Source organism: Urocampus carinirostris, chromosome 17 (genome assembly GCF_059441175.1).
Source record: "Urocampus carinirostris isolate Australia breed hairy pipefish chromosome 17, RoL_Ucar_1.0, whole genome shotgun sequence".
Taxonomy (NCBI): Eukaryota; Metazoa; Chordata; class Actinopteri; order Syngnathiformes; family Syngnathidae; genus Urocampus; species Urocampus carinirostris.
This window is the reverse complement of record NC_142365.1, coordinates 29,772,947-29,784,481: the sequence shown is the minus strand read 5'-3', so window position 1 is coordinate 29,784,481 and position 11,535 is coordinate 29,772,947. Positions and strand designations below refer to the sequence as shown.

At 35.7% G+C, this 11,535-nt stretch overlaps 1 protein-coding gene across 1 annotated transcript; it reads left to right on the top strand.

The window, feature by feature from the left end:
* Window positions 1–1,505: 1,505 nt before the first annotated feature.
* On the top strand, window positions 1,506–11,094 carry LOC148349738 (heart- and neural crest derivatives-expressed protein 1-like). Its single transcript, XM_088321068.1, has 2 exons — window positions 1,506–2,103; window positions 9,129–11,094. Exons 1-2 carry the CDS (start codon window positions 1,606–1,608, stop codon window positions 9,225–9,227), a joined length of 597 nt encoding a protein of 198 aa, XP_088177194.1. The 5' UTR covers window positions 1,506–1,605; the 3' UTR covers window positions 9,228–11,094.
* The last annotated feature ends 441 nt before the right edge of the window (window positions 11,095–11,535 follow it).

The following is an 11,535-nucleotide window of genomic DNA, read 5'->3' as shown; positions in this document are numbered from 1 at the left end:
TTGATCGTTAAACTGTCGCATAAAATATTGGTACTTGCATTCTCCATATAAAGTTTTCTATTTCTCTTTATTCATACATATTGTTCTTGTCCAACAGGTTAATTACAAAAGTTGAACATGACTTTCTGAATCAGGGGTCTCCAACGTGGTGATCGGTAGCACCAGGTAGTTCCCTTGGAGCAGCTGAGTAGCCTGTGGATTGGTTCTGAAAATAGCTCACCAGCTTATAGTGCTAATAGTGATTCATTAGGAAGTGTGATTTCTAACTGACACGAGAGGTCATTGACGTGATAAATGTATTTAAAAATAATGTTTAAATTGTTGACTGGGCTTATTTTGATACGGCTTCTAATAATAACAACCAAGTAATAAGATCATAATAGCATTGTTACAACATAGTTATAACATAAGTTGCTATTTTGGAAATGCATTTCAAAGTGGTAGCCCTTAGCGCTAATCAATACCAAAAAGTAGCTCAGGTTGAAAACGGCAGGTGAATTCTGCTCTAAATGATAAAAACCTTGGCCTTCCAACTCTCAGCCCTCAAGACAATAATTTAAGGCCCCTGCATCAATATGAAGCTAAGAGACAATGTGTATTATTTGACCACTAGATGTCACTGTATTCAGTCATGCAACTGAAAACAAGTGCTAACACTCATACATAGGTAAGAAGAAAGTGACCAAAAGCCAACATTTTACCAACATACATTTTATAATGTATTTATTTAATGGCTCCAAAGTCTGGATCATCATCAAATACACAAACACTTCTCTATGTTTATTTACATGTATATCTTACAGCATGATTTTCTTTCTTTCTTTTTCTTCCATGTGAACAAAAGTAGTGTGATAATTAAATTAAGTCTAATGCCTTTCAGTGTGTTATCTCTATTCCCAGTAGTCTAGTGTTTAGAATGTATTCCTCACACTGCCACTATCCGGGTTTGATTCTCGTTGCATGTGTTGCAATTGTAGTCAGTGATTTTTCAACTAATGAATCATTGTTCAAATATAGTGCACAGCGAAACTTTGACTTATTTTTTAGGTAAAAAAAATATGTTGTACATGAATAAGTATGGAACTGAGTAAATGAATAAGTAAATGTTTCTACTTTGCAGATTTTGACTATTGCAGGTCGTTTTGGGGGAGTAACATTTGCCCAAAGCGAGAGATGACTGCATGTGTATGCAGATAAGAACCCTCTCCTTTTCCTTAACAAAGGTGATTTGTGATTTCAGGAGTGTATCAAACTGGTAGCTTCCACCTTCACAAGAGTTCCCTGACCCTGTCTGAAAAAAATAAGATTGCAAGGAAATCAATCATTTGGATTGGAAATGCTTTCCCTTCATCAAAACCAGACTGCGGAGACGTCACTGAAGACTCCGTCAGATAAAACCCCGCCCACCCTCCACACTATTGGCCCACTCCCGGACACGGTCTCCTTATATATAAACCTGGCGGCCTGGCACCTTTAAATTTTTCCTAGTGGAGCATAACGGCAAAAAGTGGAGGTTTTGTACATCTTTTCAATACATTGAGTTGAAATGCGCCATGTAGCGGTGAGTGACAGCAACCGAGACGCCAATCGAGAGGAGCCGCGAGGATGAACCTGATCGGGGGTTACCAGCACCACCACCATCACCACCACGGACACCACCTCATGCACGAAGCTTTTCCCTTCGTGCAGCGCTGCCACCAGGATGCACCGCCCTACTTCCAGAGTTGGGTGCTAAATCACGGGGAAGTGCCGCCGGACTACCACATCCAAGCGCCGCCCTACCCAAACGGGCCTGAGCTCACGCCCGCCGTTCCCAACCACGAAGGCCTGCAGGGTGGTGCGGCCAAGCGCCGGGCATCCGGGCCCAAGAAGGAACGGCGGAGGACGGAGAGCATCAACACGGCGTTCGCAGAGCTCCGCGAATGCATCCCCAACGTACCTGCCGATACCAAACTGTCCAAAATTAAGACATTGCGCCTGGCCACCAGCTACATCGCCTATCTGATGGATGTGCTGGCCAAAGACCAGGGAGAGACGGAGGGGTTCAGGGCCGAGATCAAGAAATTCGACAATCGGGATCTGAAACGGAAAAGAGACGCGCAGGTGGGTGTGGATGCACCAAAAAAAAAGCAAAAACGAAATAAATTTTATTTGCTTTGAAATAAACGTTATCCAAAGAGTAGAAACACTTCTAAAATCTCAAGTTTTTTTCTTTAAAAACATTAAAGGTAAATGGTAAGGAATGTCCGCATTAATCGTTTTTTCTCTCTTTAAAATTCCTACTAGATAGATAGATAGATAGATAGATAGATAGATAGATAGATAGATAGATAGATAGATAGATAGATAGATAGATAGATAGATAGATAGATACTTTATTCATCCCCGAAGGGAAATTCACTTTTCCAGCAGCATCCCTAAGCTGAGAACAATCGAAAATAACTGAGAACAATCGAAAATAACACGGGAGCTGCTGGAGTGTTATTTTCGATTGTTCTCATATTACCTGGCCCCAATTTAAAAATATAGTTTATTCTAAGAGAACATGGGGTTTTCCCCGTTGTTTTTTTCAATCTGCACCGAACAAAATTAAAAAAGGTAAAACCCTACAATCTTTTCCTAATTTCGTACATCATTTTTTCATAGTTAGGAAAGTTTACACAATTTATTTAACCCTTGTATTCTTACATATATTGTCTTTTGGGTGGATCCTAGGAGTTATCATTTAAGAAAAAGCATCGGAAAAAAAAAACTCCGGAGGGCATACAAATAGCATGTAAGTGCGCGCCTGCAGCTGAGGTCCCCCTGAACATTTTGAGTGATTGGAAGTTCAAGTAAAATCAGAAATGACAAAGTTATAACACTGCAAATATGTAGGTAATTCTATGGTTAAAATACCTCAAGTCTATATAAAGTTAACATGTAATTTCTACTATTGAGGAAAAAAAACCCAAAAGTGCACCCCAAAAATGGCTTGGAGAAGAATGAGCGCCCCTGGTTGTACTTGCCCAAGACACACCACAGGAAGTGGTGCCCCGACGTCCCTAGCTGTTGAGGAATACGTGAACCATACCAGTTAACATCCGCCAATTGCTCCCCTTGTTAATAATTGCAATTGTTTGTTCGCGGCTTTTTATTACAGCACGAAAAATAAACATAAATAATTAAATAAGAAAAGCAAAACATATATTATTAGCACCAATAAACAGCATGACGTGCAATAATGCAATACTATATTAATGCATGTGCCCAAAGTTGGTAGGCCGAAACCGAAACTCTTTTCCTTGAAAGAAAGAAATACTCAAAATCAACACAAGAAAAGAGCACCAGAAATATGGAAATTAAAGAATTACAATTTTAAAATTAAAATAGTATCGATGGTGACTCATATAACAAATTCTACCCAAATAAACTCTTGATATATTTATGTTCTTTAGTGTACAGAATTAACCAAAGTACGTATAATATATGATTTTTTTTAATTGATTTAAATAAGGAGTAATTGCAAGATAATCGTCTAATTACTTGCACAAAAAATAGGGTACAATACAATAATATAATGTCCTTCTCTTGCAATAGTTTTCAATTGAGGACGCTCACTAGCGGGTTGATGACGCTCGATACAATAGCTTTCTTTTACATCATCTAATTTTTTACCATCGCTTGGTTGCATTGTGGGACTTCCTTATACATGAAAATATTGTATTTTCTGTTTTTGTTGTGGGTCTCTTGGCATTTTCTCTGCCAGTGTACCCCTTAATTTCATTTTTTAAAAATGTTAAAATTAACTTTATAAACATTCTATAAATAAATAAAACGTTATCTTGTTACCTATAACTAAGGGTTATTCCAACACATCTGCTAAATATCGTTTTATTTTCCATTTTTATATAATTCACCATAATAACGTCTTTGGTATTAGTGTTGATTTCGACTCTTAGATATTTATTCTATGAACAAGGGTATTTTTTAGCAATGGAAATGTGATACAAATGTAAAATGAAGAACCCAACAGGTCAAGAATATTAAATAGACATTTTCAAGACCTAACAAACAACAAACAGTCTAGAAGGACCGAGATCGATTGATTCCTCGGTCCAAAACACATAAAAAACTAAATTAGAGTAAAAGTTTGTGAGTATGCAAGCGTGTTAGGATGCACGTGTGGAAAAGTGACACTTTTAGTGTCTTTTTTTCCCCTTTTTTGCAGATACGTTACTTGCAGTCGGTGCACAATATATCAAATTTATTTATGATTTCAGTTTTGGCTGTAGCTAGTGTTTTATAATCTTATTTTTACAACGGGGTCGAAACCGACACTAACAATACAAGTGTACAATTAGAGCATTTTATAATGTAGTGATTTATTTTACTTAATCTTTTTAAAACATACATTTCTGACAAAGTCAAGAAGCATTCAAACAAATGTATGCGTTTTTTTATATGCATTTAAAATCCAAAACAGGTCGGTGGCGACCCTAACACAAGACGATAGGTAATAATTGCAATTCCCCGTACCAAGCCATCTTAAACCTTACAAACACATCGTGGTACCCATTTACATACAAGACAGACTGAAGAATACCGTGGCAATAATAGACAATCTAGAATGGTGAAACGATCTGCAATTGAAATAAGAATTAGCCTACGATCGGTCAAACACAAGAGTTTTTAAACTAGCGTGCCATGAGACATTCTCTAGTGTAGTCTAGTGTGCCGCTGGAATTTGCCCAATTTTCATCTCATCTAATCTCATTAGCTGTACCGCTTATCCTTATTAAGGTCGCGGGGGGGCTGGAGCCCATCCCAGCCATCTCCAGGCAGTGGGCAGGGGACACCCTGAACTGGTCGCCAGCCAATCGCAGGGCACACGGGGACAGACAACTCACTCGCTCAGTCACACCTAGGGACAATTTGGACCGGCCAATTCACCTGAAATGCATGTCTTTGGAACACAAGCACGGGGAGAACATACAAACTGCACAGTAAGGCCGGTAGCTGGATTTGAACTCACGCAGAAGGTTCCCACGACCTTAGAACTGTGCCGCACATGCGCTAACCACTGCACCGCCGTGCTGCTTTGCCCAATTTTATCTTTCAAAAAAATCAGACCATTATTCAGTACTTTTGCTATCTTCAGACGAGGAACTATAATAGTCATCCATATCAGTAGAGGGCAGTAGATTTTTATATACTTTTTATATACTAATTATCTGCTCATGAGGTAGGACAGTACATTAAATAACATAATTGGTTTAACAAAGCGGTTTTAAAAACATAAATAAAGAACATCATTCATTTTTAAGTATTATTTTCTTCTTTTTATATACCAAGTACCTAGTTATGAGGTAGTACAGTGAAATATTTGACATAACTTTGACATAAACATTTTCGACGGACGGTGTGCCTCAGAACCTTCTTATAAATAAAAGTGTACCTTGGTTCAAAGAGGGTTGAAAAACACTGCTCTAGTGTGCCACAGGAAATATTCCAACGTTATCTTTGCAAAAAAATATGCCATTATTCAGCATCTTTGCTAATACGGATCAGCCAACTGTCACATCCATCCATGTCAGTAAATGGCAGCGAATTACTTTTATTTTTTCTATTAATATACACATAATCTGCTCACAAGACGGTACAGTATACTTGGTAATTTATTTCAACATTGTTTAAGACTGCACTACAAAAACCAAAATACATCAAATCAAACAAAAGTATTGCACATACAATTGTTGACGGTAAGAAACAGAACAAGTTAGAGCCCAGTAAAAAACTTTTGTTCAACCCGCAGATATTTATTTTTAGTATTCTGTTTGCTATTTTCTACAAAAAAAAACAACAAGATGAATATATAATATACCTTGAAAAACAGCTTCAAATATTTTAAAATCACATATTACAGAAACATTTTCAACCAAAATGAATAACATTTATTAAATCTTTAGGCCGTAGATTTTTTTGTTGTTGCTTATTTTAAAAACAGTTTAAAACATATTCAAATCTCGTATCACAGAAACGTTTTGGATACTGTCAATTTAATTATAGCTTTAGCTTCAAAGACATGAAACTGGTGCCGGGAATCAATTTTAACAAAAACTTTGACAGAAAGTTTGGCTTGAATGTTTTTGTTGTTGTTGGAAGAAGTGTGCATCGGCTATTAAAAATGTTTTTAAAATCTTGTTTTTAAAAAAAATATAAGGCGTTCAGGTTGACAGGAATTAAATCGGAAACGTTTTAAATGGAGTCAGTCTGGAGTGCGCAAAATTTTAGTTGGATCGAAAAAGGTTGGAAAAAACGCACATTTGGATTGTTAACTGAAACAAAAAAAGAGAGGCTTCATATTTATTACATATTTCGTGTATTTGTGTTTTTTGGAACCGGAGTTTTCATTGTCAAGTGACCGTTCAGAAAATTAAAACTCCCGTTCCAATGACACAAAGTGTCGCAAGTCATAGGAAATTAATATACTCTCACGTCTAAATGAACATTTCTATATCATTGGATACAAATACTGCACGAATCAATTCTTCTTGAGAAAAAAAAATATATTTTTTTTTGTAGTATTAATATCTGTTGATATGGAAGTGTACATTAGACGTGGAGGTATAAAAACGTCCCTTTTTCAAGATTATTTGATTAATATAGTATTAGTATATTCTGATATATTTTGTGAGTTTTCATTAAATAAGCATACACAAAATTAAAACTCCCGTTCTAATGACACAAATTATACATAATCTAATTTTATAGAAAGTCATAGGAAAAGAATATATTTTAATATAATCAGATACGAACACGACACGAATTCAATATTCTTAAGAAAAAGGAAGATTTGTTTTTTGCAGTATTAATATCCGTAGGTATGGAATTGTACATTACACATGGAGGTATAAAAATGACCAATTTTCGGAAGGAGATTTGATTAATGCAGTATTATATTTTAAGTTATTTTTTTCCGAATTTGTGTCTTTGGAATGGGAGTTTTCATTAAGTTAGCGTACACAAGATTAAAACTCCCGTTCAAATACATATTATATAATTTAAATTGTCAAAGTACTAAAAAATGTATTGTCACGGCTCAATGAACATTTCCATATTATCAATACTAATATCGCACGAATCAATCTTCTTAAGAATAAGTAAGATTTTTTTGCAGTATTAGTATCTGTTGATGGTGCGCAGCCCCAAGGTGCGGTAATCCAGGAATCAATACCAGCTACCGCAGCCTCCACATGAGGAGTTTTCATGTTCTCCCCGTTCTTGCGTGGGTTTCCTTTTGGACACTCAAGATTTTTCCCACGTTCCAGAAGGACACATCAGGTTAATTGACCGGTCCAAATTGTCCCTATAGAGCGTATGAATCGTCTGTATCTGAATGCCTGGCGATTGGTTGGCAACCAGTTGAGGGTGTCCCCTGCCCTCTGCCCAAAGATGGCTGGGATGGGCTCCAACTCCCCTGTGACCCTAGTGAGGATAAGCGCCGCAGATATGGATGGATGAATGGATGGGTCATATCTGTTGCTATGCAATTGTACATTAGACGCGGAGGTATGCAAAATGTCCCATTTTTCTCAATAATATTTGATTCGTGCAGTATTAGTATCTTCTGATGTAGAAATGTACTTTGAGACGTGAAAATCGATTCAATTTTTATGACACTCGCCAATTTTAAAATATTATGTATAATTTGTGTCGTTGGAACGGGATTTTCATTTTGTCTATACGTTTGCTTGATGAAAACTACCGTCCCAAATACGAAATTTGTAAAATATGAAATAAATATGTGCAATCTATTTTCTGTTTGAATTGGCTATGAAAATGCGCGTTTTTTTCTCCTTTTTTGGATCAAGAAAGAGAGAAAAAGAGAGATTTGTTTTTGCAGTCGTATTACCTGTTGATACGGATATGTTCCTTTCAAATTTTTACTATATTGATTTCGTATGACGCTCGCCAATTTGTGACATGTTTTATGCTTTACAACGCATCTATCAATCGATCAATATAAAGCAAATGCGTTACATTGATCGATTTTGGGGAGACACTTCCAGAAAACCACCAGTAAAAATGGTAAGAATTTTCACCTAGAATTAGAATTTTCTCTAGTCATTAATAACAAAATAGTAAACGTTGTTTACAATGAAATGAGACGTAATATTTCAGGTAAAACACTGATTTAGACCTAGAGGAGAAAAATAAGATTTAAAAAAAAATGTCAGGAAGAGAAGGTCTTGCTTGGAAAAATAGTGCATTGTACCTGGAAATTTGTGGTTGATAAGCAAAATGCACTTAATTGTAATTAAAAAAACCTCAAAATTTATTGATTTATGTATCAATGTTGTGTATAACGAACGCAAAGCAAAGTGTTTTTCAACTTTTTTTACGGGAAAGAACATTTTTTTCATTGAAAAAAATCCCAAGGCTATCCTTCTTCCAAAATGTCTTTCTTTTTTTCTTTCTTTCTTTCTTTCTTTCTTTCTTTCTTTCTTTCTTTCTTTCTTTCTTTCTTTCTTTCTTTCTTTCTTTCTTTCTTTCTTTCTTTCTTTCTTTCTTTCTTTCTTTCTTTCTTTCTTTCTTTCTTTCTTTCTTCCTTCCTTTCTTTCTTTCTTTCTTTCTTTCCTTCTTTCTTTCTTTCTTTCTTTCTTTCTTTCTTGCTTTCTTGCTTTCTTGCTTTCTTTCTTGCTTTCTTTCTTGCTTTCTTTCTTGATTTCTTGCTTTCTTTCTTGCTTTCTGTCTCTTTAATTCACTTGTGTGGTCCCCATACTTTTTTCTACGAGGTAACCCCGGAGCTAAAATGAGTTTGACATCCCGTGCATGGAAGATTAGTTTAACTGTGCGTTATTAATTCAATCTTTGATTTGTTTTCGTGTAAATAAAGTAATAGTTCGCAGACAGCTGAAATGCATGCGTAATTTTAAGAGACACAACTCTCAAGTGACATACAAAAACACGATATTTCATATTTGAACATATTTTCTCATTATTTTCAGCGAGTGATTATCGTTTTCAATCTATTAACCCAAAATCAATTTAGATGAAATTAAACGTCACTGCCCTGTTAGCCAATCCTATTTGAGTGAATTTTTAAAAAAATAATTTTTCAATTCTGTGCGTGTGTTTCTATACAGAACGAAGTTCCACCGCAGGATGCGCTCGGTACTGAGAAGAAAGTAAAGGGTCGGACCGGATGGCCGCAGCAGGTTTGGGCCCTAGAGCTCAACCAATGACACCCCAAATTAAGTTTTGGGGTGGGGGCTCAAAAAGTAAAACCCACCTACACTCACTTGTCCATGAACGCACCTCCCGTCTGAAGGAAAATGACTGCTCATATTCACTCCTGCTGTTTGTCCAAATGTGGAATATTGTATTTATCCCTCCGTCTTGTTGTGTCGCAAACATCCCAATCACGGGAAAGAAAATTTAAATTATGCATTTAACAAAGACATTTTAAATTATTGTTTCATTGTGATGCAAATTTTGAAATTGAAAGACTTCTTTTTTTTCAGTTTCCTTTTATGAGCTATTTTGACTTATCTTTGTTGTTTAATTGTCTATATCGGCACATTACAGTTCTTGTTCTACTGTTGGTCTTTATTGTGCGTGTGGTAATTTTGTGTTTAGTTGCTTTAAAGGGACAGTGTGTATTATTTAGCCCCCTTAATGGTTAAAAACACCCATTAAATAAAAAATATTAGTTTGAATAATAGGCCAAAATACATTAACTAGTATATAAACGTGCATGTTTTTATATTAGTAAGTTGAAACTCTTTCATTTACAGTAATCCCCCGATGTATCCTGGTTTACTTGCTGTGGTTTTGCTACTTTGTGGATTTTCAACATGCATTGTGTCCTGCATTGATGTTTTCTATTGACAACAAACCTGAACCCCTCCACTCGCTGAACATGCTCTGGAGACACGTCTTTGGCTCACAGACACTATTTCAAAAATATTCGCCAATGAAAAAATTATATGGTTCCTGACAGATGACAGAGGGGAAGGTAAATGCCAGTTTCTATAAGGTCCATATGATGGCGGTAAAATATCATGTGAAGTAAAGTGGCTCAGGTTCTTAATTCAGAGTTGAAAAAGACCAAATTATTTTTAATTTGAGAGTTGGTTGGATCCTTTAACCATTAGGGTTCTAGGGGTGCCATTTCTTGTGGTGTGTCTTGGGCAGGTACAGCCCGGTGGCCCTCCACATGAAGATATATTTCTACCCAGTCATGAACCAGGGACTTTGTATGTGTTTGGTGGACGTGCTAACCACTGCACTACAGGAATACAGAAACCACTTGCCAGAAAAAAATAAAAAGTACAGTATGAGTATTTGTCAAAGAGTTGAGCTTGTTATTTAGGTTTGTAAGCAACTAAATAATTACACAAATAAACAAATGTTATACCTTGCAGGTTTTAACTATTGCGGGAAGTTTTTAGTACAACAAACAATGAGGGATTACTGTATTTTACATATTCTGGTACAGCAATCCTTCCGAAAAACAAGTCTTTTTTTGCCCTTTCTTTTTTTACCTAGCTTTCATTTTCTTGATTTTTTTAATTCTTTTTTTCCCTTTTTAAATTTCTTATTTTCATTCTTTCATTTTTTTCATAACCCCAATCCCCTTTTACCATTTACAGTATTTCCTTCTTCTTCCCTTTTTTTCTGTTTTTATTTTATTTATTTTTATTTTTTCCCCAATTTTTGTAATTGATTCTTCTTATTTTCTTTACCTTTTTCTGTCACTGAGAGTCTCCATCATTTGTCATCTTCCTCGTTTTTGCTTGCACTATTCAATACAGCAACATGTAGTGGTAGAATATTACACAATGTCCCTTTAAGGCGAAGACGAATAAAAGGAAAGGTAACATCCTTTATTTTCACGGAGCTTAAAGCCAAACTCAGGCAGAAAACGTAAATATGTTGACATATTCTTGTTTTTTTTCGTTTTATAACACAAATGACAATCTACCTCAACGTGCTCACTGTCCGCTTGAATCGACGCACTCGAATGTTGTTCACGGTCATCTTGACACTCACAAACGAAAAGAAAAAAAAAGATTTAATTTGTGAAGTATTAATATCTGTGGATGGAAATGTACAGTAGACGTGGAAGTATATAATAAATGGATTATTTTATGAACCTCGATAATTGGTGACGTCTTTCATCTTAGGCCTGGTACAAATGAGGACCATCAAATCAACAATATAATAATGTTAGTTTATAGGAAAAGGGAATCTTTCCTGATTGTTGAATATACATTTAAATGTACGTGACACAAAAGGAAATTTTAAGTTTTTCATCGTATTGATAAAGGTAGCAAACCTGGAATTTAGCGTTACGAAGGCCAAATGGGCTTCGTTAATTCAAAAAAAATAAATACAAATGAAGGAGAAACAAATCCTACAAATTATCTTTTCACTATTAGACACATGAACCTAGGTCTGTAAACACATAAGAAGTAGTTCATAAAAACCAAGCACATAAAAACCTATTTAAGCCAACCTACTCACTAAGTTTTCATTACAGATATGAGG